At 38.8% G+C, this 26,426-nt stretch overlaps 1 protein-coding gene across 4 annotated transcripts in view; it reads left to right on the forward strand.

Annotated features, from left to right (window-relative positions):
• Positions 1-729: 729 nt before the first annotated feature.
• The window catches only part of LOC115768244 (leucine-rich repeat flightless-interacting protein 2), a 74,205-nt gene continuing 48,508 nt past the window's right edge, over positions 730-26,426 (forward strand). Inside the window, exons 1-3 of one of the 4 annotated variants that reach the window (XM_030712774.1) lie at positions 730-880; positions 1,201-1,418; positions 25,851-26,132. In XM_030712774.1, coding sequence (XP_030568634.1) covers positions 1,335-1,418; positions 25,851-26,132 — 366 coding nt within the window. In that variant the 5' untranslated portion in view covers positions 730-880; positions 1,201-1,334. Of the gene's footprint in view, positions 881-1,200; positions 1,419-19,132; positions 19,178-25,850; positions 26,133-26,426 lie in introns of those variants that run through there. The other 3 variants (XM_030712771.1, XM_030712772.1, XM_030712773.1) reach the window with 3 other exon arrangements.

Below are 26,426 nucleotides of genomic sequence, written 5' to 3' on the forward strand. Positions count from 1 at the left end.
TACAATTAAATAGTTTTCTCAGACACTGTACCATGTATTTGTTAAAAATTAATGCCAAAAGCTTCTTAAAACATGTATCTTCAAAAGGGTATAGCGCTCATTGGGGGCAATTGTCCCTGATATAAGATATTTGGGCTCAAGGACAAGGTTGATTTTGTCCGGTCATATTGTATGAGGCTGGCAACAGGGCTGCTGCACTCATTTCCAAATATCTTAATAACGGTACCGACGACTTTAGCCAAGTTTTCACAGTTTGTTAGGTGAAATTATAGTCTTTAATCATGTATATGCGGTTTTCGAGCTAAGATAAAAAAAAGATGGTGAAAACTTAATTATGCAGCCCTAAGGCTTACCCATATTATAAATTAAAATGAAAAAAACAAATGATTGTAGATAATAAACAATTTCCTTTTTACCATTCTGTATTAAAGCTGTATTTGCTTATGTGCTTAGAAACATAAATAAATGCATATAAAAGTAAGAGATTTCAGTTTTGGATCCAAAACTCGACCCTAAGTCACGTCGTTAGTTTGACGCACTTAAAGCATTAAATATTAAGTGATTCCGGCTTCGAATCTATGTTCCGAAAATCGATGCTAACTTGACGTACATCTAGTAAAACTCGTTTTAGAGGTTCAGGTTAATAGAAGTAAAAGCTAAATTTGTAAACATATTGTATTCGTTTATTTTTAGGAGTTTTTACATTTATTTATAATTTATATTAAATCGCTCACTATATAATATAACCTTCTACCATTAAACAAAACTAATTCCTTTCTGAATATACTAAAAGGAAGAAATATATACAAACCTACATTAAATAATAAATAATAATAAAAATTAAGTAATACTGACTGAAGATTGGGATTAACAAGAAGATGTATGTATGCAAGCCTTACAATTTTTAAACGACCCTTGCAGACAAAGGCAAAATGAAAAAATACAATATGTTCCGCATACTAACGTACATATGGACATACATATGTACATATATAACTTTATATTCGAACGTAGTTTTAATTAAAGCTACTCGATATTCAGACTCGACCATCTCCGTCATGTACCGCAATATACGACGCAACTATTAAAATACAATAAAAATACCGTTTAATATATAGCTAACAAATTTGTAAACTATCTGCAAGGGTATAAAATAGGAAACGAGTAGAAACATATTTATACAATAAACTTTTGTTTCAGATCAGTCGATATTTTGGATAATTCAACTTAAGAGCTGATATAATTGACGTCGGTGCATCACAACGTTAAATTTAAAACTTGTGATTAATTTTAATAGGTGAAAACCATTAAAGTTTATAATAATTTTGAATGCAATGGACAGTACAGGCGCCGGTCGGCGGCGGAACAATATATGCGTTAATGCCGAGGATAATGCGCTCGATCAAATTACGAAAGAGGTACGACTAAAACAAATGTATTGTATTAAGCGCATATTTTAATATTATTATAGGTGCCTAGCTTTAAGCAATAACCGTCAAACTTTTTGCGAAAGAACAAGATCGCCGATCCTCTCAGTAATTCAATTGGATTAATTGCTTTGATTTGATCTCATTTGTCTAAAGGATCGCTTAAATGTATAAATGGTTGAGTTGTTCTCTTTGTGCTGCACGTAAACATATAATCTTTTTTAGAGTGATCATGCACACACTATTAAACACATTTGTAATAGTATGTATTACCATATATAAATTTGTTGGTGTAAATATGCCAAATTTTAAATTTTATGGACTTATTTATTAGGAGCCGTGTGCTTATGTCTTTAATTATAGCGGTTTTAGATTTCAGTATTGCTATTGAGCCTATATTATCTATATCAGCCTATTAGACTATACTATCGAATAAGTTATAATGGATAGTTTTGCAGTGATTTCATATTTTGCGTCATACGACGACTTGACATTTTCAATATGACTGACAGTCGGCCATATAAGGGCCGAAATAGTTTTGACATTATTGTTCTTTGTCTATTTATTAAGGGATAAACTCAACTCAACTCAGCCAAATTAACCATTTATTATTATAAATGTTGTCTACCACGTATCCGTATTTTTCTCTATACTTCCCAAGTCATAAAAGCCGATTGGCTCTTGAATTTCGATTTCGTTGAAAGATGTCCCACGCTTTGGATACAGAGCAGCTAGAGACGCTTTGTTTTTCCAAAGCATTCATCATTTCCACGTAACTTTGTTTGAAATCACTGATGCTCGCATCACGTTAATTAATCGGATGTGGCGGAAACATTTAAATTTGAATTTAGTTTAGATAGATCTATTTTTTGAGCGGGGATGCTTCATAAATGTATTTATATCAAATGATGAATGTCACAGCTTTCCAAAAAACTAAGAGTGCTCTAATCGAGTACCTGCTACGGAATATACTTAACCTTCTACTAACATCAAATACAACTCATACACATACCAAGAATTGAGTTGTAACATAAAAAAAAGCTAAATTAAAATAGCAACACAGAGTTTTGCATTCAATTGCGATTAGATTTATAGCACAAAAGATCCGATTATGTAAATGTGACATGACAAAATGGCCACACGTTTTCTTTAATAACTTCTGCGTTAATCAACCGATCTTGAGATACAGTATGTCAACAAATTGTTTTGACAAAGCGAAAAATTCATATTTTCCAGATTAAGGTGCACTTTACACAACATTCTTTTAATGTTTTTATGTATTTTATATTTTATATTGATTTATTATTTTTCTAAGAACTAGTTTAAAAAAATACATATTGAGATCGATTACTCCAAACAATTTTAAAAAATCAAAAATAATCCATTTTTAATGGTGTCAAGCAATTGTTTTGACAACCACTGTCATCGATTTCGCAATTCGCTTTTGATGCGATCCCGTTAGAATTCAGTTTTCATATTTTGCCTCTTACTTTGCCTATGAATTCTGTTAGCATTTTCTGAAGAAATTTTGAGCGCGTGTTGAACTTTGTGGACAAACAAAAATGCCAGGGAAGCGAACATCTTTTAATATTGCCCAATTGGTTTACTATAACCACCAGATCGGCAAAACAGTGATAGAGTTATCCGAGATGTTTTCGTTGTCCAGACAAACAATATATAACATCTTGGACCGCGCAAAAAATGAAAATAGACTAGACACAAAGGTCTCAAGTGGGCGTCCGCGAAAACTATCTGATTGTGATGAGCGGAAAATATTGAGGAAAGTGGAACAAAATCCCAAAATTTCTATCAGGAACATTTCACGGGATCTTGAGCAAGAAAGTGGTATCAATGTTTCCCATGAAACAATAAGAAAGATCCTGAATTCCAATGCCTAGACATTACGGGTTGCACGTAAGAAGCCCCTGCTTTCAAATAATAATATTGAGAAGCGGCTTTCATTCGCGCAAATGCACTTGAGGAAGCCAGCAGGGTATTGGGATGACGTCATATTCTGTGACGAAACTAAAATTATGTTATATTGTGATGATGGACCATCCAGAGTCTGGCGGAAGCCCTTAAAGGCATTGGAAGCCCGGAACATAATACCGACGGTAAAGTTTGGAAAACTCTCCGTGATGGTATGGGGCTGTATATCAAGCAAGGGCGTTGGTGACTTGGCTTTTATTGAAAACACTATGGATGCTGCCAAATATTTGGAAATATTTAAGACTTATTTAATAAGTAGCGCTCATAAATTTGGGTTTTTTGATGGCAACAGACCAAATTTCAAATTTTACCAAGACAATGACCCCAAGCATAAGGATCATATAGTAAAGATGTGGTTGCTATACAACTGTAAAAAAGTATTGGACACTCCTCCACAGAGCCCTGACATAAATCCTATTGAAAATGTTTGGTCCTTTTTAAAGAAAAAAGTGGCAAAAAGGAGTCCGAAATCTCGCGACGAATTGAAAGCTGCTATTCTTGAAGAATGGATAAAGATTCCTGAAACTTATAATATGGATAACCTAGTTAAGTCTATGAACCGGAGATTACAGGCTGTATGTGCTGCCAAAGGCCGTCATACAAAGTATTAGCGTCTTGTTTTTACGTATTTTCATGAATATTATAGGTCTAAAAACGTTTTGTCAAAACAATTTCTTGACACCATTAAAAATGGATACTTCTTAATTTTGATTTTTAAAAAATGTTTGGAGTAATGGATCTCAATATGTTTTTTTTAAATAGTTCTAAGAAAAATAATATATCGATATAAAATATGTAGAAAATAAAGCATTAAAAGTATGTAGTTTAAATTGCATATTAATCTCGAAAATATGAATTTTTCGCTTTGTCAAAACATTTTCTTGGCATACTGTAATTTTCTGCTGTAGATAATAATGTACTATAGACCATCCCCATTTTTACAGAACAGCCATTAGCACCATTTGGTGAGTATTTCTAATAGATTTTTTGATTTGATTTATAGCGATGGGGCTTAGCAATGGGCGGCGGTGGCCATAAAATAAAAAAATACATGATCCTTTTATATTATATATATACCATTCTAGAGGCTAAACATCAAACTTTGTGACTTGCTCTTAAAACCGAAAAGAATTCTCAAAAAACAGGATTCCGATATCAATTGCATGATACCGGGATAATCTATAGACTTCAACTGTGCGGGCACTAAGAGGACCTGCGTTCACAATTTAGAGGCGCCAAGTCCCGTTCATATATACGGACAGACAGACGGACGTTTTTAACCATTTACACTCGTGCCGTTGTTCAGTTGTTGGCTGCACAGAAGGCATAGTAGAAAAGGACCAAAATTATACAGTTTATTATTAAAGGGGGTTGGTCCATAGGGAGAATCTTAAGGAAGATTAATATATTTATAACATTTTTATACAGATAACGAAATTTGCAAGCTTTATGTATCTGCAATCTAGTGTGTAAGTTCTCTGTGCATCCATTTTGTGTCCGATTATAATTTCCCAAGCATCTATGAATTCTTTTTATTCTTTTCTAATTTCTTCGTCACTACTGTCAATGTTTTCTTCATGCCGACCTGGCGGTCGTGTGATAGCGAAATTTCGGTGCGTTGACGTGTTCCCCCTTGATGTTGAAGCTGATCTTCCTATACCCTAAATGCAGTGAAAATGGGTAAAAAGTTGGTTTTGTGTAAATGTATGTAACAGTAAGAAGGAAGCACCTCCGATACCATAAAGTATATATATTCTTGGCCAACATCAGTAATCAAGTCGATCTTATATCACTATGTTGAACTTAGGTGAAGCCCTCGCAGTTTGTTTCCGATGGTCGAAAAGTTCCACGATTCCAAGCAATCGATAAAAATCTATATTAAATTCCTGTCCTTTGTGTATACCTCTTAAGCTTTAAGAGCTATGCCACTAACCATACAATGCATAGATATACCAAACAGCCTTTTTATTGGATAACGATAAATCGCAACGACAGAACCCCAAGGGTGCCTGCGACCATTTAAGTGTGCCCAGATAGAATAAGACTGCTGAGAGTGGCAGCCGAACGCCGGCCTCGAAGACCGAACGTTCAGTATGAAGCCGCATCTCGCTCAGTGCACAACGTCCCTGCGTTTAATGCCTTATTGTAATATATATATGTATTAGTTTTTATACCCTGAACCCATTAAAAATGTTTATAAGGGTATATTGTATTTTTGTAAAATCCAAATGTATGTAACAGGCAGAAGGAAGCATCTCCGACCCCATAAAGTATATATATTCTTGATCAACATCAATAGCCGAGTCGATCTAGCTATGTCCGTCTGTCTGTCCGTCCGTCCGTCCGTATGTATGAACGCAATGATCTCAGAACCTATAAGAGCTAGAGACTTGAAATTTTAGATGTAGATGCTCCTAGTTCCCGCGCAGTTCGAGTTTGTTTCCGATAATCGATAACTTACACCGTTTCCAAGCAATCGATAAAAATCGATATCGATATCCTGTGTTTTGGGCAATTTTGGTAAATAATAAGAGCTAGAGTCACCAAACTTGGCATATAGCTTCTAAAATAGAATATATATATATCCATTTGATGTTGGAAGAAGAGGGTTCAGGGTATCCCCTAGTCGGGAGCTTCCGACTAGAACCTCTTACTTGTTAATTGTGAATTTCGAGCTCGATACACACACACAAATGTGTGCGAATGAGCTGATCAAGGGCTTGTCGTGAGACGGAGATATTTTCATCAATGGGTGCGTAAATGTGGGCGACGGGCACGGTCTTTGTTTGTTTTGGCATGCCTGCGGTGGGCTTTCGGCCGCAAAAGGCACAAATATGTGGACAGGTAATAAAAATCGTATGGATCCAGACGCATGCTAGACATTCTGATCATTAATTGCCAGTCATAAAACCCTTAAATTTAAAACTTTTACAATATCATTAAAATTATAAAAAGATCATTTGCATTTTGTTGCATATCAAAGTGCAAATGAGCGGCAAGTGCGGTCCACCTGTTTCAATTAAGCCCACCGCATGCATGCCAAAAAAAAAAAAAAAGACCGTGCCCGACGCCCAAATTTACGCATCCATTATGTGTGTGTCTATATGTGCGTGTAAACAAATGCCAAATTTTAAATTTTGTCAAATTTGCATCGGGCAGGCAGGCAACCAACACGCACACAAGCGCATAAATGTTTCCATCCATATAGAAAAGTGTGTAAGTGTGCGTGGATGGCCGACCCAATAATTTATCATGCACACATGCCAACGTTCAGGTACCCTTACCCTTACAACAAGCATGGAAAATAGCAAGTTTGCACATGAACAGGCCAAACCCTTTAATAATATCACACAACTGCATACTCGAAAGAGTGTGCGTCAATTTTTGGTCTTAAAATTCTTCGACAAGCCGACGATGAATTGCCCTTGCAGAAATACGACTTCTTTTTTTTTATTTTAAGCAAAATAGATCCCTACAGTAAACAGCAAATAAATATAAATATTTCATTTAGGTCCATTGATTGTGATTTAAATAAAATTAGATTACATTTTTCTCATTATGCCTGACTGTACAAAGAAATACACGATAGAACATTTAAATGTGTGTGCCTATTGCTAACACAGGCACAAAAGGCACACAATTGAAGAAATAACCTCTGGCTCACGACAAGCGCCGCGATCTACTTGTGCGCACATCCACACAACATAAACATGTATGTTTGTAAATGTCGGGGTTTTTTGGGAAGCTATATAGAGAGAAAGAGATGCACACAAGTGCGCAAAGCAATGAGTGAGAGCGAGGCACATGCATACACACACATTTTTTTGGGCTGTTAGGATTTAAAACTAGCATGCATACATATATTTATTCATATACATATATGCATTGTATGGTTAGTGGCTATGCTCAACAACCCCGTAAAATCAAACAAGTAGAAGTTCCTATTGGAATCACACAATGTAAAATACTATTTTAAAACTATTGCTAATATACGATTATTCAATGCACAATAAGATTTACTCAAGGAAGTTTATTAAAGATCGGGTAAGAAACACAGAGGCTATAAACAATACGTGTGGTTATATTGGCAAGGTTCATGGATGCCAACGCAAAAGTAATTTCTGCATGCATAGTGTATTGCTATACCCTTGCAGAGGGTATTATAATTTTATCGTGACATGTGTACCGCATAGAAGGAGACATCTCCGACCCTATAAAGTATATATATTCTTGATCAATATCAACAGCCGAGTCGTTATAGCCATGTCCGTCTGTCTGTTTCTCTGCGAACTAGTTTTTCAGTTTTAAAGCTATCTTTAAGAAACTTTGCAGAAGTCCCTCTTTCTGTTGCACGCAGTACATATGTCAGAACCAACTAGGTCGGACCACTATGTTATATAGCTGCAATAGGAACTACCGGTCGAAAATTAAGTTGTTGTATGAAAAACATTATGGTTCTACTATGCTCCTCATATATATGCAAAATTCTATTACGATCGGACTACTATATCATATATCTGCCATAGAAATAATCGGTCGAAAACTAGGTTTTTGATTAAAAACCTTTTTGGTATAAAAAAATTTTGACCAAACTCGGCATTAGCTATTTACCCTGTGCTTCTTAGAGCAGAGCACTATGAGCATTATGAAAAGGTTGGGTATGCAAGGAACCTACAAGAGCTTTAGACTTGAAATTTGAAACATAGGTCCTTCTAGTGCCCGCGCAGTAAGAGCTTGTTTCTGGTAGTCGATATCAAAACCCTGCGTTTTGAGCAAATTTGTTATAGAGAGTACCTAAATTTGACAAACAAAGCGCAAATGCACGAATTTATGTACACGCACACATTCATGCGCGTCTTTATTGAGTTGTATCAACAGACTATACGGTTCGTTTTAAATTAAAATCATTTGTTTGCAGCTACATATATAATTTTGAATTAACAAAATTAGGATTTTTGATGATGCATTTATTACGGCTTTTTCAATTTGAGTTTCAGGAAAAACTCTAAAAAGTAGAATATTTAACCTGACCCCGAGCACTCCGCTGAGCTAAATTCGGCGCTTTCTTGTGTCTGACATGAGTTAATGTAAGAACCAATAACTGTTTTTCTGCGGGCGAAGCACTTTGGCATTAACAATATGGCCACTTAAGTTTCTTGGAGCACGATTGATTTTGCCACAAAGTAAATGGTGCATGTGATAGAAGGGGCTGATCTTTCATCCAAAGTGTCAAGTAAGTCATGTTTGATGAGCAAAATACACGTGTTGTACTTGCATTTTCTAATTCACCAGAAAACTTTTCGAACTAGTTCATGCTGATGTGTGTTTGAGACCAGATTAATTAGCGGTAATCGATATTTCCTATAAGTCTCGGCGCACCTTCATATATTTCATAAAAGTGAACGATGAGGTTTTCTTTTTTGCATTTAAGTATTTGGTGGAGAAGCAAAGGGGTAGACGGATAACGTGTTTTCTTAGCGACAATGAGCGTGAATACGTGAACAAAACATTTGAGGAGTATCTCAAAAATACCGATATAGCACGACAACTGACAATACCGTATACGTCACAGCAGAAAGAAGGGCGAACCAAACATTGGTTGTAATGTCACGATGCCTGCTTGTACATTCTGCTTTGAAGGAATCTTATAGGCGAATATACTTTTAAGAGCGCTTAGAAATATGACGCCAATGGAAGCATGGAATGGTAAACCACCCTCCATTTGTCACTTTAAATTTTTAGTTCCATGGAAATGACTTTGGAAAAGGGTAAGCGGCAAAGTAAATTCCGCGCCAAGGGATAATAATAATACCATCGGATATGCGAGTATGAAAAGTACATCGTTCGTATAATTCGACCTCTGGACAAGTGATCGAGAAGAGGGATGCTCTGTTCGATGAGCAATTAAGCACTGAATTAGGCGATACTGGAGCCATTAATCTTGCAACGTGTGCACAAAATATTGAGAGTCAATCGAGCATAGGAAATATCGAAATTGAAGACTCATACGACGAAGGAATCGAATCCAACGTTGGTTTAAATAGTGGTAGTGGCTTAGACCACGAAGCCAACGTCGGCTTAAGTTATGACAATGGTTCAGACGACGAAGTAAACGTCGGAATAAAAAATGACAGCACTTGCGACAATTTGGTGAGTGCAGTCAAGGAACCACGTTTGGGACCAGGTAGACAAAAATTAGTTCGCTCTGGAAAGCGAGGACGAACCAAGAAGCAGTAGAGCATTCTTGGCGCATTGGTAAGTACCAGGAATACCTACATCCTACGTGTCTATTAGCTGTTCCAAAGGTTCACTTGGCAATGAACATAGAGTACGACGCTCTGATGTTGAATAAAACTTTTCGCATTACCAATGAAGGTCAGCACGTTGTTATGGTAAATGGTAAAAAATGAACCTGGCTTATACCAGCTTAAGAAAGACAGTCGCAATGAATTCGCGATTTGATTTGTCAACAAAACAATGAAAACTGCACGCCTTTGGATGCAGGATACCAAGATGTTTTCAAAAATAAGGAGTGTCGTAAAATGAATGCGCCGCCATTCCAATCACTTGTGGGGAAACTGATGTGGCTGTAACAAAATTAACGCAGTGCAATAGGGAACCACGAAGCTTACACCTTGCAGGCGTTAAACATGCTCTAAGGTATCTGGCATCAACATCACTTGAAGCTGCACTACAAAGAGAAAATTAAATCTTGTATGTTGCATATCTTTCGGGTAGAGGCGGTGGCAAGTAGTGCCAGGCTTCAGGCAAAGACAATATAAACACTAAGATGAGTAAGGCCCATACATTTGAATGTGACGCAAAATCTCTAGCCTGGCTTTTCCCACTTTACACGACATGCAAGCCGACTGGCTTGTCCGCTCTCCAAAAGCCAGACGAACGACGTATACAACATGCATTCATATGTGAATACAATTTTGGTCAGGGCTAGAAAACTAACAAAATTTATTCCTTTGCCGGTAACAGTCAGATCAGTAGAGCAGTGCATAGCAACACACTCAAATACGCTGATAGGTAAATATATTAACACACATACAAACATAATTGCCTGCACTTCTCTTACATTCTATTTTAAGCTTTTTCGGTCTTTCAGTTCGGAGAGCGCAATGATACTGATTTCGTTATTGTTCCTAATTCCTAATTCATAAAATATAGCTGCAAGGTTGTATTTTGTTGTATAGTGTTACCTATCTTAGTGTTTACATTGTCTTTGGTTTACGGAATTCCCAAATAGAGTTCTCCCGACGAGAGCCTCTTCTCTGTGTTTTTATACCCTGAACCCATTAAAAATGGGTAAAAGGGTATATTGTACTTGTGCAAAATCCAAATGTATGTAACAGGCAGAAGGAAGCATCTCCGACCCCATAAAGTATATATATTCTTGATCAGCATCAATAGCCGAGTCGATCTAGCCATGTCCGTCTGTCTGTCTGTCCGTCCGTCCGTCCGTATGTATGAGTCAAAGGATCTCAGAACCTATAAGAGCTAGAGACTTGAAATTTTAGATGTAGATGCTCCTAGTTCCCGCGCAGATCGAGTTTGTTTCCGATAATCGATAACTTACTCCGTTTCCAAGCAATCGATATCGACATCCAGTTTTTTTTAGCAAATTGGGTAAATAATAAGAGCTAGAGCCACCAAACATGATATGCTGCTTCTAGAATATTATAGATATTTCAAGTATCTTTCATTTCATACCTATCGCCACCTCCCCGCTACCACCCCAGAGCTATAAATCAAGTTAATAACCCAACTTTTATTGCCAACCAATTTAAACCACAATTTAAATGCAATTGATTTTTTCAGAATACACAAATATTCTATGGTACAATAAGATATACTGTAGAAAATTTCATAAAGATCGGTTAAGAAACAAACAAAGTTATATGCAACTGCGCAATTGAATGGGGCAGCAGCTTTAAGAATTTCTGTATACATGTACACACACATTCATGCGCGTCTGCTTCGCATTCTAATATCATGGTAATTGCATCTTTTTTTGTAATGTTATTTTAGTTCCTTTTTTATCATAAGTACTTAATTGTTGGTGTGGCTGCTGAGTAGAGGCATAGCAAGTGGTGCGGTCTGTCGCGAGTTCGAGCCCTACCGGGGAATGTATTATTATTTTTTTTTTGCTGGTGTGCCTGTTGAGTAGAGTCGACAGTAAGTAATGCGGTCAGTTGCAAATTCGAGCCCTGCCAAGGGAACTTTTTTTTATTAATTTATTTGGTGTTGGAATAAGAGGGTTCAGGGTATCCCCTAGTCGGGAGCTCCCGACTAGAACCTCTTACTTGTTTATCTTTAAGAATCTAATATCGAGTGGGCTTTTATAAAGCTTTAACAAAATGCAATAAAGTTACTATTGAACAGACAAACAGACTCAGTTTGAATCTCCACGTCAAAAACCGCAGACGTGTAAAATAATGTGTGTGAAATGTGCCAATTTATTGTTTAATTTAATATATTTTGATGTTAATGGATTTTTGTACCTTGTGTAAGTGTCTTGAAGATGGTTTGCCGATGTGCAACCGAAATATATTATAAGCAAAATAGAATAAAATTGTTTTCATTGTTTTATTTAAACATACCCGGACCTCGAGCCAGACAACTATATAATTATATCATGGATACGTCGCCAAAACCATCATTAAGTTACTAAGCGACACAAGTTGTTGCTCGGATGATATGTACACAACAAATTTATTAACAAAACTTAATTTTAAAAGGTCCTGACAATTAACAGAGTTCGAAAATAGCGAAGGTTCGTAAATGTGTGTATGTGTGTGCTTATTGCATTTATTTTTATATGCTGAAAGTAGTTAGCATAAACTTAACATAACCTGTTAATGTCATTAAAGTAAACGAGAAAGAAAGGCTATCTTCGGCACGCCGAAGATCTAATACCCTTGCAGACCCAACCTTTTCATAATGCTTATAGTGCTTTGCCAGTATCTAAGAAGGAGTGGGAAAATAGTTAATGCCGAGTTTTCAAGATATTTTGATAAACAAAAACGGGTTTTAAACCGATCGATCATATGGCAGATATATGATATAGTAGTCCGATTTTAATAGGATTTTGTATTTATATGAGAAGTATAGTAAAACTAATAAATGGCGAGTTTGGTCAAGACATGTTGAAAAACAAAATATTTTTTCATACAACAATTTATGGCAGCTATATGATATAGTGGTCCGATCTAGCTAATTTTGACAGATGTGCTGCATGCAACAAAAAAAGGGACCTCTGCAAAGTTTAATTAAGATAGCTTTAAAACTGAGAGACTAGTTCGCATAGAAACAGACAGACGAACAGACGGGCATGGCTATATCGACTCGGCAGGGGTATAACAACCGGTTGAATTTCAGAATACATTGACCAACGACGCCAAAATTGCTGTTTGCATGCCATGATCTGATCGTGATGTTGGTAAGACTTTCACGTTTAAAGTATAGCGCACGGATCATCCCCATTCAGGAAGTGGCATCTAGTAAGATGATGATGGCAAATAACTTTCGGTAGGGTGCTCCCCTTAGACAACATGGTAGAATAGAAACACGTGTGCCATAACCCGAAGTGTCCGAATGTTTGAACTAGTTCTGTCCATGTTATAGTTATTTTCGATGATTGCAAACATTTCTCAGCATCAAAATATCAATGTCCACATCAATGTCGTGTTGGGGCTCGGCATCACGTAGAAATCTGGGTCCTGTAAACCAAATTGATTGCTGAAATTAATCATTTTTACACCCACGCGACACAATGTTAAAAGCCGACAGTGTAATTAATGTTAATTTTGGTTATGTCCGCTATTTCGGTATAACCAACCAATCGTAAACGAAAGAGAAGAAAAGAAATTCATTCAATGAATGCTGGAATAAAACAATGCATCAGGCGTCAAACACGACTCGTAACTTCGTCGGTAGATTGCTGGGCTTAAAAACACAATGGCGAGGTACGTGAAAGTGTGGATAACTTAATCCTAGATTCGTCACTAAAGACATGTGTCCGAGATCCTCATATTCCGTCATGAGGGTTAGATATTGAGATTGAACCCCAGGTGGCTGACTTAGACGCTTCAGCGCGAAAGCATGCCTATGATTGTCTGGATCTGTCCAACCGCCGGACATTCTCTGTACAGAGGAGGTCAATAAGCAGACCGGTGAAAAGTCAATTTCGGAGTGTGGTTGGAAGACAGTGTGTACGGTTATGCAGATTTGCAGAGTTATTTTAAACGTTGACAAACGATTTTTTATTTCAGTAGCAGTAAGCTGTTCAATTTAGTCTGTGTATTCCCGATACTATAAATTGAAATTTTAATTTATTCTTATCACGGCGTAGATGGAGCTTTCGAACAGATTAATCCCTCATGAAATTGACTTGAAAACATAAATCAAACAGTGCTCTGCATTGTTTTCATGTACCTGATGAATCTCTCACTAGTACTTTCGCAGAGGCTAGAATTACTTGTCCGCCTTGAAATTGATTCATATGCGAATGCTAACAGCAGAAGTCGTTGATGGCATTTCCGCTATCGATGCTTGCGATGGTTGGTCAAAGTACATCAGCAATAAATACAGAGTGCAGAATTTTTGACGACTCTGTATTTAGGTTTGGCCCCCATGTTTTGAAGCAGACCATTGTACAATTTTGTTGTCGGAGCTGAAACAAAAATTGCATGCATAGAGAGGAAAATGTCGCCTGGCTCCAACATCGACCTGAAGCGAAAAGCTAAACACCATCCTCTCTGGTACAGACGGCAACTGCAACTTTTTGGTATGGTAGCTTTAAGGAGTATTAAAAGAGCAGCCATCTTTAGCTCTCCGATCCGATAGGCCATAGTGGTTTTTGGCTTTGATCGGACGAGGAAACGAAAATCCGTCTGCTGATCAGCTGCAGGCGACTTTCATTTCCTTTCACCGCAAGGCCTGATAGTTACGCCGCTGCTAATACTTCTAGCTACTTCTATCAGAAGTATCTCTCCTGTGAAGTTTGAGATCCTGTTCTATGCGCTCGTATTAAAAAAGGAGCCTGGACAACAGATAACTGAACAACAGAGCAGCCAATCATCCTTTCAGTTTGCTTCCAATACTATCAAAAAGCTTTGAGCAATTATTGCAGGCGGATGAAACTTAAAATAGTCATGCACCTGATCCCGTAACATGAATTCAATTTTAGGAAGTCCTACAGCTACCCCGAGCTGGCCCACTGTGTTGTATATGATATATTCGAAGAAAAAAAACACATCTTTGTTAGGTCTGACACGGGGGTCTTCTCTTTAAGCTGAAGGAGGAGTGTCATCCTTCAATATCCACAGCTCCCTGCTTGCGGGCGTACCTTTAACTTAGTCATCAAGGGTAAAAACATTTGTGTAAAGAGCATCAAACCTGCGATAGTTAGAGGGACGATTGAACATACTTTCGCCTTCTGTTATTCGTCCATCTAAAACGCAGTTTCACTTTCAAGCTCACAATACATCCACCAGAGCTGGGTGCTTAGTCTAGAAAAAAAGGAGCTGCTTGTTAAACATCACAAATGACCCCATCGAACGTGACCTCCGCCTCATAAAGGCTGGAGATCAAATGACCTCTTTCAGGAGCCGCTATGCCTATCTTTTGTATGATATTCCAACACGGTCGGGACAGAGCCCTGTCCTGGCTGACCCCATCACATATATCTGTGTCTAGTCTTCAGCTCCTGCCAACCGGAGATTTTATGCCTTTGGCGATTGCATCAAGACAGGCCAACATCGCCAGCTGTAGCCTGAAGATATCGACACTTCGTCTTAAACTTAACCTTATAATTTGGTTTTTACCGGATCTGTCACCAGCGTCCTACCGCCACCGCCAGTTTAGTCGTGCAATAAGCTAGAGTCTTGCATCTGCAAGGCTTGGGCACAGCTCTCGACTTATGCCAGGGATTTGCAATCTGCAGAATCAGCAGCAACATCTTTGTTGGTTTCCATAGTGCTGCAGCGATTTATTCCGGACCCGCACGGACGATGAGATCGGCGAAGGGTTTTTCAGAGAATCTGTAGGTACGATTTATACCATTTGATTTTACCACCAGCAAGAAAACGAGCTCTACAATATCCAATATTTTAGACCTCCCTGTGAAGGAGCACGAAGTGTGAGCAAAATAAAGAAGCTTAAGCTGTCAAGAATGTTAGACGCTATTGAAAGCAAGGTGGCTAAAGCGATTGCACTAAACAGATAAGATTCCACACTGCCCGGACTCTGACAGATAAATAGAATGCTGCTCACCATCGCAAACGTCTTTGAAAAAAATCTGCTGCCTCATCTTGCTGTCGACACTTTCGACAAGATGTTACAAGAGTACCAGATTGGGATCCGAAGACGCCTTCAAGAGGGTAAAGAACTGTGACACCATTTTCTGGCCGTTTGACAAGCTTTTTACCGGGTCTCTTTAATAAGTTTATGACCATGCACCCAAAGGACTCTGGAAGCTGCTATCGTCATTTAGAGGCATCGTTTGGTATGGAGGCCAGGGAAGCCCGCTCCGATCTGTTTGGGTGGAATTGACATTGACATTTTTTAGCGCCCGTAAATGTTTTTATCGCTACCCGTCGATTTTTTCTGATTTTGATACTAATGTGGTCTATGCTAAACACGAGTATCAGGAGCTAAGTGGTTGTGGCCAATCGGAAGCTGTTGAAAGGATGATCCAAAATCATTTTCGGCTTTTCAGGTGGTGACACCCTTCTCAACGTACACTATTTTCACACGTCGGTGCTCCAAATCCAGGCTGTAATACTTTATTCGACCTCTTGTCTCCCTTTCAATTAAACAGCAGTTCTTGAAGTAGCCACTTGCCTTAGTTACCGAAGTTGTTCTATGAGTTAGTATTTTCCACGGAGCAAATGGCTCACTCACTATGGAGTCAGCTGATAAGTATCCTTCTAGAAATTCAAGTCCATTTAACGGGCAAGAGAATGTTCAGCAGGAGCTAAAACTGTGAATTAATGCCTTGTTCTGACAGAAAATTTGTCTTAAATTTAGTTGGGTTTTACTTATCATCTTTCGCAGCGACACAATCTGCATATTTACGTGTTCGCTGAAACAAAAATTAATGAAAATTAATTTCTCTGCAACTGGTACGTACCATTTCGTGTTCGACTGCTATATGCAATTTATGCATTCAAACACTATTAAATATAGTCGAAATTTTAATTTGAAAACATTTCATAGAAATCAAAATTTGTCTTATTGTTTGACCGCTAATGTAAAAGCTCATAAGCAACTAATAAATGTTTAAAGCTTTTTGCATCTTAAACACATAAATATGTCTGTTTGGGCTACAGCCTATCAACAAGAGCAATCGAGCCAGCCTAAAAGCGGATATTATAAGAGAGCCCATGAAAAGAGCGATTAACGAAAATGCACCTGCGCTTAGATTAGCCGCATTTGAGTAATGTCTTATCACTCAATAGATCACGCGCTATCACGGCTGAGTTGAGTTGAATTTGATGGCTCTCTCAAGCGCTCGAGCATTCTGTCCTGTTACTTTAAGTTATCTTATTTTCTTGTATTTCGTAATTCTATTGAGGTTTGAATTTGCACGCTTAGTAACAGCGGAGTTTGCGACATATGTAGAAGTCTGTGAGCGTCAGTCCAAGCCAACGGACGTATGCTCTGTGTAGGTCAAATTAGTAATTATAGTTTTTTTTGGTTAAGTTCAATAAAGGTTGAAGTTTAAATTTAACAACCCCGCTCGTGAACTGGGATTCTTTTGCTAACCTCATTATTCCCACCAATCGTGCAAAACCCTCAAAGCCGCCTCGGTTGGTAACCACGCCGCAGGCCGCATCATATCTACGGGCAGTTTGGGGCTCCGCACCTGGCGCAGCCGATATCCAACATTTTCGGTGCCTCCTGTGAGGATTGATTCTAGGACTTTGGATTTTGGGATTGGACATTGGATCGTGATTGCTGAAGACAGTGCGTCCTAATTGGAAAGGTGAGTGCAATTTGACACTAACGTGTAAGGTTAGGTATTCATAATGACTCAAAATCTCATGTATTTAACGTTTGAGCAAACTGCACTGTTAACCTCGTTGGAGAAATCACTGAAAAAATACAAGGCTGATGAATCGGTACTTACGGTAACTCAGCTCGAAGCCAGGCTCGAATCGCTGGTAGAAATTAACGCAGAATATAAACGCAACCATCAGCAGCTTGTACGAGTGCGAGACAACGAGGAGATTAGAACAAGGTATTTTAATACGGCAATCAGGGATGTGTTTGAAGAGACCTACATCGTGGGAGTAGCTGAGTTACGTAATGAGTTGTATGAGCACAAGGAACACGGATATCCGACATCTACCGCATTCAATGAGACGTGTTTGCATCAGACTATGAATGAACCTTGTATAGCCCCTATGGAGGAAATGAAGTTGCCCACGGTTAGGCTGCCAACTTTCAGTGATAAATTCATAGATTGGCCGGCATTCAAGGAGGTGTTCCTATCGCGTGTACATCACTGTCGGAGACTTACTGACTTACATCGCTTCCATTATTTAAAGGATTCTCTATCAGAGGAAGCTGCTAAAGATATAAAGCACTTGACTTTGATAGAATCGAACTACCCAGTAGCATGGAAAATGCTGGTGAATTTATATGACAATAAACGAGTATTGTTTTTACATTACATGGATGTTTTTGATCATCAGTTAGCAGTTCAACATGGAGAGCTTGTGTTTACCTCGTGTCCCAATATCGAACGATGATTACGGCATCGTCAGGAAGTTGCAAGAAAACGCAGCTAATAGATAGCCGCAGGAATAAAAAGCAAGGCATATATGGCTTACGTGCAAGCCAAAGAGACGCAAAAGCTTCATTTATTATTCGACAAGCGGATATATGCATTGTCTGTGGCAAGGAGGAGCACCCCATTGGAACTTGTAATGTATTCAAGGAAATGTGTGCGTCGGATCGTATAAGTCCGAATCATCACGCAGCTGCATGTGGTAGCTCGCGAAATTGTGCAAGGTGCTTTGAACGGCACCGTACTTTAATTAACCTGAATAGAACGCGTGGTCAAATGGATGAGTCTAAAAACAACCTCATGGAAAACGGATACAAGTGCACAGCAAGTATCTACAAATTTAATCAACGGAAAGGATGAAGTCCTACATTTTAGAAGACAGGAGGTCTTGCCACCAACAGCAATGGTGCTTATCGAGTCCAAAGATGGGTACCCTTTAAAGTTTCGAGCTTTCTTGGATCAGGGTTCCCAATCGTCGTTCATTTCAGAGCATGCAGCCCAACAACTGCGACTTACAAGGAAACGGGTACATATAAAAATCAATGGTTTAGCGAATGAAAGAATTACCGAAGCGTCTACAGGAATTGAATTAAAAATTGGATCGCTATATGACCCACAGGTATAGCATGAGATATTTGCGTATGTCCTACCTAAGGTGAGTCAAAGAATGCATGAGAGAAGAATATCTACCGCGAAGTGCCCACATCTAAAGGATTTCCGTTTAGCCGATCCTAATTATTTTATTCCCCAAGGTGTCGACACTTTGCTAGGGAGCGATATTTATGATGAGCTGATGCTAAATGAAGCATACCGAGGACCAACAGGCTCACCTCTAGCACAAAATACGATTTGGGCTATATCGTGTCTGGAAAGATGGACGAACGTGCGTCGTTGGTATCCTCGCACACAGTGAAGATACACACTCATGATGTCAATGCGGAGCTCGACAATGTTTTACGTAAGTTTTGGGAACTAGAGCAATTCGACAATGCGTCTCCAGGTCTTTCACCGGAGGAGAGGTGGTGCGAGGCCTTTTTTGTCAATACTCATCGTCGCTTATTTTCGGAAAAATATCTTGTGCGTTTACCTTTTTTGGTCCCATCTGGATAAAATTATGGTGATTGGTTCGTCATATCGAAGCTACTGAAGCGACTAGATTATCTAGACAGGCGCCTGCGTGCAGACCCCAGGTTGAAAGAAGCATATTGTCACACCCTTAATGAGTATCTGGAGCTGGGCCAAATGGAACGGGCTACGCCTAAGATTTATAACATCATACAATCATCCAAAGGAGGAGTTCAACATTGTTATCTACCGCATCACGCTGTAATAAAGGAAACATTATCAACTACGAAGGTCCGAGTTGTGTTCGATGGCTCGAGAGAGACAAGCAATGGGAAGTCATTGAATGATATCTTAGCAATTGGGCTCAAATTACACTTGCAGCTGCCTGGAGTTATTCTCAATTGGCGTGGTCTAAGATTCGCGTTTACAGCTGATGTAGAAAAAATGTACAGGTGCATCAATATTCCAAGGGAAGATGCCCAGTATTAGCGCATATTATGGAAATCCGATAAGAAAGATGACATCGAGGAGTATGCATACTTAACAGTTATGTTTGTTCAGCACCCTACTTAGCTCTTTGATGCAACAGTTAGCCGCGGACGAAAAGGAGACATTCCCATAGGCTGTACATGTGGTGAAACATCAGATGTATGTTGATAACATATTTTCTGAAGCGGATAGTTTTACAGAGGCGGCAGCTATCCAGAGTCAAGTCATTGGTATGCTTGGCAGTGCCACATTTGAGTTGAGAAAGTGGGCAAGTAATTGCCCAAAATTGTTAGAAAATATACCTATCGAATTTCGAGAAACGAAGGGATTGTTGCACCTTAATGGCGAGGATACAATTCGTACGCTGGGTATACATTGGAGCCCCGTGGAGAATGAATTTCGATTTCATTTAAATTTTGATCTATCAGTAGGCTTACCGACGAAGAGGTCAATACTGTCAAAAGTTGCGAGGTTATTCGATCCTATGGGATGGCTGAGTCCGATTGTTGTAACCGGGAAAATACTAATGCAGCGTCTATGGAAGGATAAGATTGGCTGGGATGACGTAGTGCCAGCAGCCGTCAGAAGAGAATAGGAGAAGTTTTTAACGGACTTGCCCAATATTTCAAGCATGCGCATACCACGATATATAACATAGGGATTATATAACGCAGCAGCAGAACTACATATCTTTTGTGATGCATCAACTCAAGCCTACGGAGCGGTTGCATATTTACGTGTTCCAACCGGGGATCACGCATTTCATACGGAGTTGCTGCTGTCAACATGTAAGGTCACGCCTGTTAAGCCACAATTAACCATACCCAGAGCCGAGTTGTGTGCTGCTCTTGAGCTGCAAAAATGTATAAGTATTTAAAACAGAATTTGCGAATTAATATAAACTTCTGCAGTACTATTTTTTGGTCCGACTCAATGATAGCCATCAGTTGGATCCGTGGAGGAGGTGCAAACTGGAAGATATTTGTTTCAAATCGCATAAACAAAATTTTGGAGATCTCGAATGGAAGACAATGGAGACACGTTCCCTCGATTGATAATCCTGCCGACCATCTGAGTCGGGGAATTAGCGTATCTAAGTTGACGGCATGTGTAATGGGGTGGCATGGACCGCAGTGGTTACAAGGTCCGGAAGAAGGATGGCCTTGCAATAACATTGATCATGTGTGTATTGAGACAAGAAGCTTGACTTGCCACAAGATATCATTGGAAGAAATGCCTAGCTCGATGCTCATAAGTCAATATTCATCGTATACCCGACTTCTTCGAGTTATGGCATATGTTAAACGTCTTATTCGAAACTGTCGCAAAATAGAGTCTGAGCGTAAGCGAAGTGAGGTATCAATTTCGAATTCTTATTTCGAATGATTCTGAGGATTTAATGGTGTTGACCCCCGGTCACTTTCTCACTGGTGATGCGCTCTTGTCACCTCCTACTGAGTTTAGTGCATCGGTGGAGAATCTGTCAATACTATTCAAAGCAATTTTGGAAAAGGTGAAACTGAATACTTGCCACGGTTGCAGAGAAGACCAAAATGGCTGCAGATGAAGAGAAACCTAGATGTTGGATGCATGGTGTTAATTAAGGATTCGTTCGGATTACAAGCACTCATGCTGATGCAGATGGATTAGTTAGAGTTGTGACTCTAAAAACAAGCAGTAGTGTTATCAAACGGCCAGAAACAAAGCTCTGTCCATTACCCATACAAGAGAATTGGCTTGATAATGACACTTAACCTTTACGTAAATGTTAAATTGCACTCTTCTATTTTCACTCTTCTCTTCTATTGCACTCTTCTATTTTCATTATAGCCCTAGAATCTGACAGTTGGCGGACGTAAATTTGATGATGAATGCTGCAATCATCAAAGGGGGGAAAATGTTTGGGCTACAGCCTATCAGCAAGAGCAATCGCGCCAGCCTAAGAGCGGATATTATAAGAGAGCGCATGAAAAGAGCGATTAACGAAAATGTACCTGCGCTTAGATTAGCCGCATTTGAGTAATGTCTTATCACTCAATAGATCACGCGCTATCACGGTTGAGTTGAGTTGAATTTAGTGTCTTTCTCAAGCGCTCGAGATTTCAGTTCTGTTACTTTAAGTTATCTTATTTTCTTGTATTTCGTAATTCTATTGAGGTTTGAATTTGCACGCTTAGTAACAGCGGAGTTTGCGACATATGTAGAAGTCTGTGAGCGTCAGTCCAAGCCAACGGACGTATGCTCTGTGTAGGTCAAATTAGTAATTATAGTTTTTTTTGGTTAAGTTCAATAAAGGTTGAAGTTTAAATTTAACAACCCCGCTCGTGAACTGGGATTCTTTTGCTAACCTCATTATTCCCACCAATCGTGCAAAACCCTCAAAGCCGCCTCGGTTGGTAACCACGCCGCAGGCCGCATCATCTCTACGGGCAGTTTGGGGCTCCGCACCTAGCGCAGCCGATATCCGACAATGTCTTTGTTTAGGAGAATAAGAGCTTTATGAAACATAACGTTGATTACTTGGAGAATTTAAAAATAACCATCTACAAAACATAGAAATTATAACAAATTTTCGTAAAAAAAAAAAAAAAAAGAATTTCAAAATAAAATGATTTTAGAACATAGCTTTGTGCAATAACAATCTTCATAAAAGAGTCCATATAAATGTATTGTACTGTTATTCCTGTACGAAATCTCATATACTTACTGATTAAACAGACTGTTCTTTATTATGTTTCGGAATTCACCATTATTACTTATTTATTGTATACGATTACATGCTTGTTATTCAGTATTTGTGTAAAATCGTATGGCTAGAATCGCAGAGTGGAAAATAACGTTGGCGTCATGTAGCTACATAGTTAAACCAGGCATCATTGCAAAAGGCTGCGATGTTGATGCTTTACTTTTGGCTTTAGTTCGATTTGCTTTTATTTTTGAAGAAATTAAGAAAATCCTGGCCGGTTAACCAGCATTTGATGATAGGTATACCACCTTGATCAAAAAATTCCTAGAATTGCCAGCGTGTGGAGCTCCCATCGTTTCGATTTGAGATCTGTTTTTTGACTGTTTTTGTTAAGTTGGTACATCTGTTGTTGATATTCCTTCTAATATTTAGCGTCATAGCTTGACATTTGCAAAAGTTACGTAGCCAAGAGCACATCTATATCTGTGTTTTGGCGATTTTTAACGAATGGATTTAAATTTGCAGCAACGAACTTGTATTAAATTTTGCGTAATAAACGGGTTTTATGGAGCGCGAACGTTCGAAAAAAAAGTGTTTTGGCAACGGTGAACACAGTGGCAGACCATCGACATCGCAAACCGACGCAAACATTAATAAAGTAAACGAAATGTCGGTCCCCAACCGCGAATTAGCCATCAGAAAGATAGCAAAGAACTTGAACATTGTCTATGGATCCGTCCAAGACATTTTAGTTAATGATTTGGAATTCCGTCGTGTAGCAGCTAGGTTGGTGCCAGAAGATCTTAATTTCATGCAAAACAGAGACTGTGTTGACGTTGCAAAAGACATTTTTTGCGAGACTTCGGATTCAGTCTACCGCATTCATCAAAATGATCATTACTGGAGACAATGCGTGGGTTTATGAGTACGACACGCAATCCAGATATCAGGCAGGTGAGTGGCGTTCACCTAATGAGCCGCGACCAAAAAAACCACGTCGTTTTCAGTAAAAAAAAGAAGGCAATGCTCACGGTTTTAATGGACTACTACGGTGTAGTGCGTTATGAATTTTTTTTAACAGGCCCAACAGTAAACATAGACTATTATATGGGCGCTATGAGACGTTTGCATAAAACAATTCGCCGAAAGAGACCAGAATTGAGTGCAGAGAACTCGAGGATTTTGTTCCATGATAACGCCTTGTCCCACACATTATTCGTATTTTTTTCACGTCAAATGCAACAAATACCAGCCAACGGTCAACGAATCCACCTAATTTGGCTCCGTGTCACTTTTCTCTTTTTATTCGAGCTTAAAAACTATTACGGCGAACATGTTTCAGCAACCGAGAGGAAGTAATGGAAAAATCTCAGAAATTACTGGTGGATCAAGCGCTGACATAAGTGTGTTGCAGTCGATGGGGATTACTTTAAAGGGAATAATATAGATTTACATGAATAAACTTGTATTTTTTATTTTCTGAACAAATTCCGGGAACTTGTTGATCAAGGTGGTACGTATCTAGGAAGCACGTAGAAAAGCTGAAAAGGAGCTATGGTACAGAAACCAGATCTTTTAGAACCTATCGATAATTATTCATCGTATGCGAATGGGATCCGGACAATGCTAATCTGTATGCAGACTTTTCTTAGATATACTTAAAATCAGACTCAACATCAGTTACATATATCAAAATGCATTTTCAATCAGATTATTACATTGCTGTAGCACTGTGCAAACCTGTTTTAATACTTAAAACAGAATCTTTATACTCTTTATAATTTATATACCATTCTAAACTATATTTCCAAATTGTACGTTATTCTTCAAGCAACAATTATGCAGCTCTTATTATTTCCCTAGTAACTGATGATTAAGAAAAGAATGTAGACTTGTGATATATATTTATTTTAGCCGAGCTTTCGATTTAGCTAATCACTAGTTGTTACTTCACAAATTATGCTTTCTCTGCTTTTCACTGGGTATCAGAGTAACCTTCCCTCGAGATTGTCTCTCCTTAGAATACTATTGTTTGCCGATGATGCAAAGCTGTGCCTTGCATATAAGTATATGGCCTCCTGTTGTTTATTACAAGCCAAAAGTAGTGCCTTCTATTATTCGTTTCAAGCTAACCTTTTAAATCTGAACTGTTCCACGTACAGGGTAATGGAATTCTATAAAAACTCTGCAAATGGTTTCTTACACACTTAACAACTTAACACTCAACCGTGGGAAGAGTACCGGCAACGAAGTTAATGATCTATGTCAGGATTCGACTCTCGTGTCACGATCATGGTAAATAACCCCGGACCTTTTTTGGCCTGCTGCTCACGGCACGGGTGGAGATCTGCCCACGGTGAAAGCCGTGCTTAAATTTTAGTAGCGTAAAAACTCTCAGCCAGGACCACTGCGACTGTGAGGCAGTAACGCTGGGCCGCTTACTGGACGACGGCTTTGCCGGCAAAGGAGGCCCTGAACCTGGAGGATTGTTGATGAGTTGATAGCTGAGCCTGAACCTGGAGGATTGTTGATGAGTTGATAGCGATAATTAAACGATTATTTCCTGGAAATCCAAGCTCAGTACCACTGCCAGCTAGACGTCGGGGTTGGGGCTTAATTAAAACATAAACAATTTCTTTTTTGAATTCTCAATTTGTATACCCTGAACCCATTGAAAATGGGTTAAAGGGTATATTGTTTTTGTGTATTATCTTTTATTTTATACCTATCGCCACCTACCCGCTACGACCGTAGACCTATAAATCAAGATAATAACCCAACTTATATTGGCCACTAATTTAAGGCCAATTTTAATGCACTTGACTGTTTGAGAATACACGAATGTTCTATGGTGCAATAAGATATACTGTAGAAAATTTCATTATCGGTTAAGAAAAAACCAAAGTTATGTTTTACTGCTCAATTGGATGGGGCAGCTAGCGAAAATTGCAAGAATTTCTGTATACATGTACACACACACACATGTATGCGCGTGTGCTTCGAATTCTATCAACAGCATTGCAATTGCGATTGTTTTCTGTGCTGCTATTTTTATTAGTTTTTACTTAATTATACTCAATTATTGGTGTGACTGCTGAGTAGAGGCATAGCAAGTGGTGCGGTCTGTCGCGAGTTCGAGCCCTACCGGGGAAACTATTTATTTCTTTGGCTGCTGTGGCCGTTGAGTAGAGTCGTCAGCAAGTAATGCGGTCAGTTGCGAGTTCGAACCCTGCTTCAAACGAGCGCGTAGCGCGAACTGCATTTGGTGTTGGAATGAGAGGGTTCAGGGTATTCCCTATTCGCGAGCTCCCGTTAGAACCTCTTACTTGTACTCGTTAAGGATTATAAGATTAGCAAGTAACTAATTATTTTCTTATTATCTTTAATGCAGGCCGAAGCGCGCTTGGCAGCTCGTCGCCTAGCTCGCGCTGAAGCTCGGGAGATACGAATGCGTGAGCTTGAGCGACAACAAAAAGAATTGGAGCAAAACGCTGACCGTGCATTCGATATGCAAAGCACAAGTGGTAGTGTTGACACACTCTCATCACATCCCACGCGCCATGGGTATAGTGGTCTTGTAAATTTGGTACGTGCAACAGCATCGCGACGCAGTAGTGAAGATTCATTGGAGGACGAAGGTCGCAGTTTCCGTGATATTAAACACGAGCTTAAAGTAGGTATCTTTAAATATATTAAATACAACAGGTAATTACAAAGATAACGATAGTTAAGAACATTTCTCAATTTCCAGTGTAAAATCAAGTCAAATCCAAGGTCGAAATAGAGCATGTCATCAATATTTTGTAAACCTTTGTAGGCGGTATAATTATCATAAAATATATTGTGTCACACATAGAAGATATCTTCCACCCCAAAAAGTTCGATCAGCATCAACAGTAGGTATGATATAGCCATATCTGTCTGTCTGTTTCTATGCGAACTAATCTCTCTAATCTCGGATATGGAA

This window comes from Drosophila novamexicana, unplaced genomic scaffold (assembly GCF_003285875.2).
Source record: "Drosophila novamexicana strain 15010-1031.04,08,12 unplaced genomic scaffold, DnovRS2.1 tig00001720-arrow-arrow-pilon, whole genome shotgun sequence".
NCBI lineage: Eukaryota > Metazoa > Arthropoda > Insecta > Diptera > Drosophilidae > Drosophila > Drosophila novamexicana.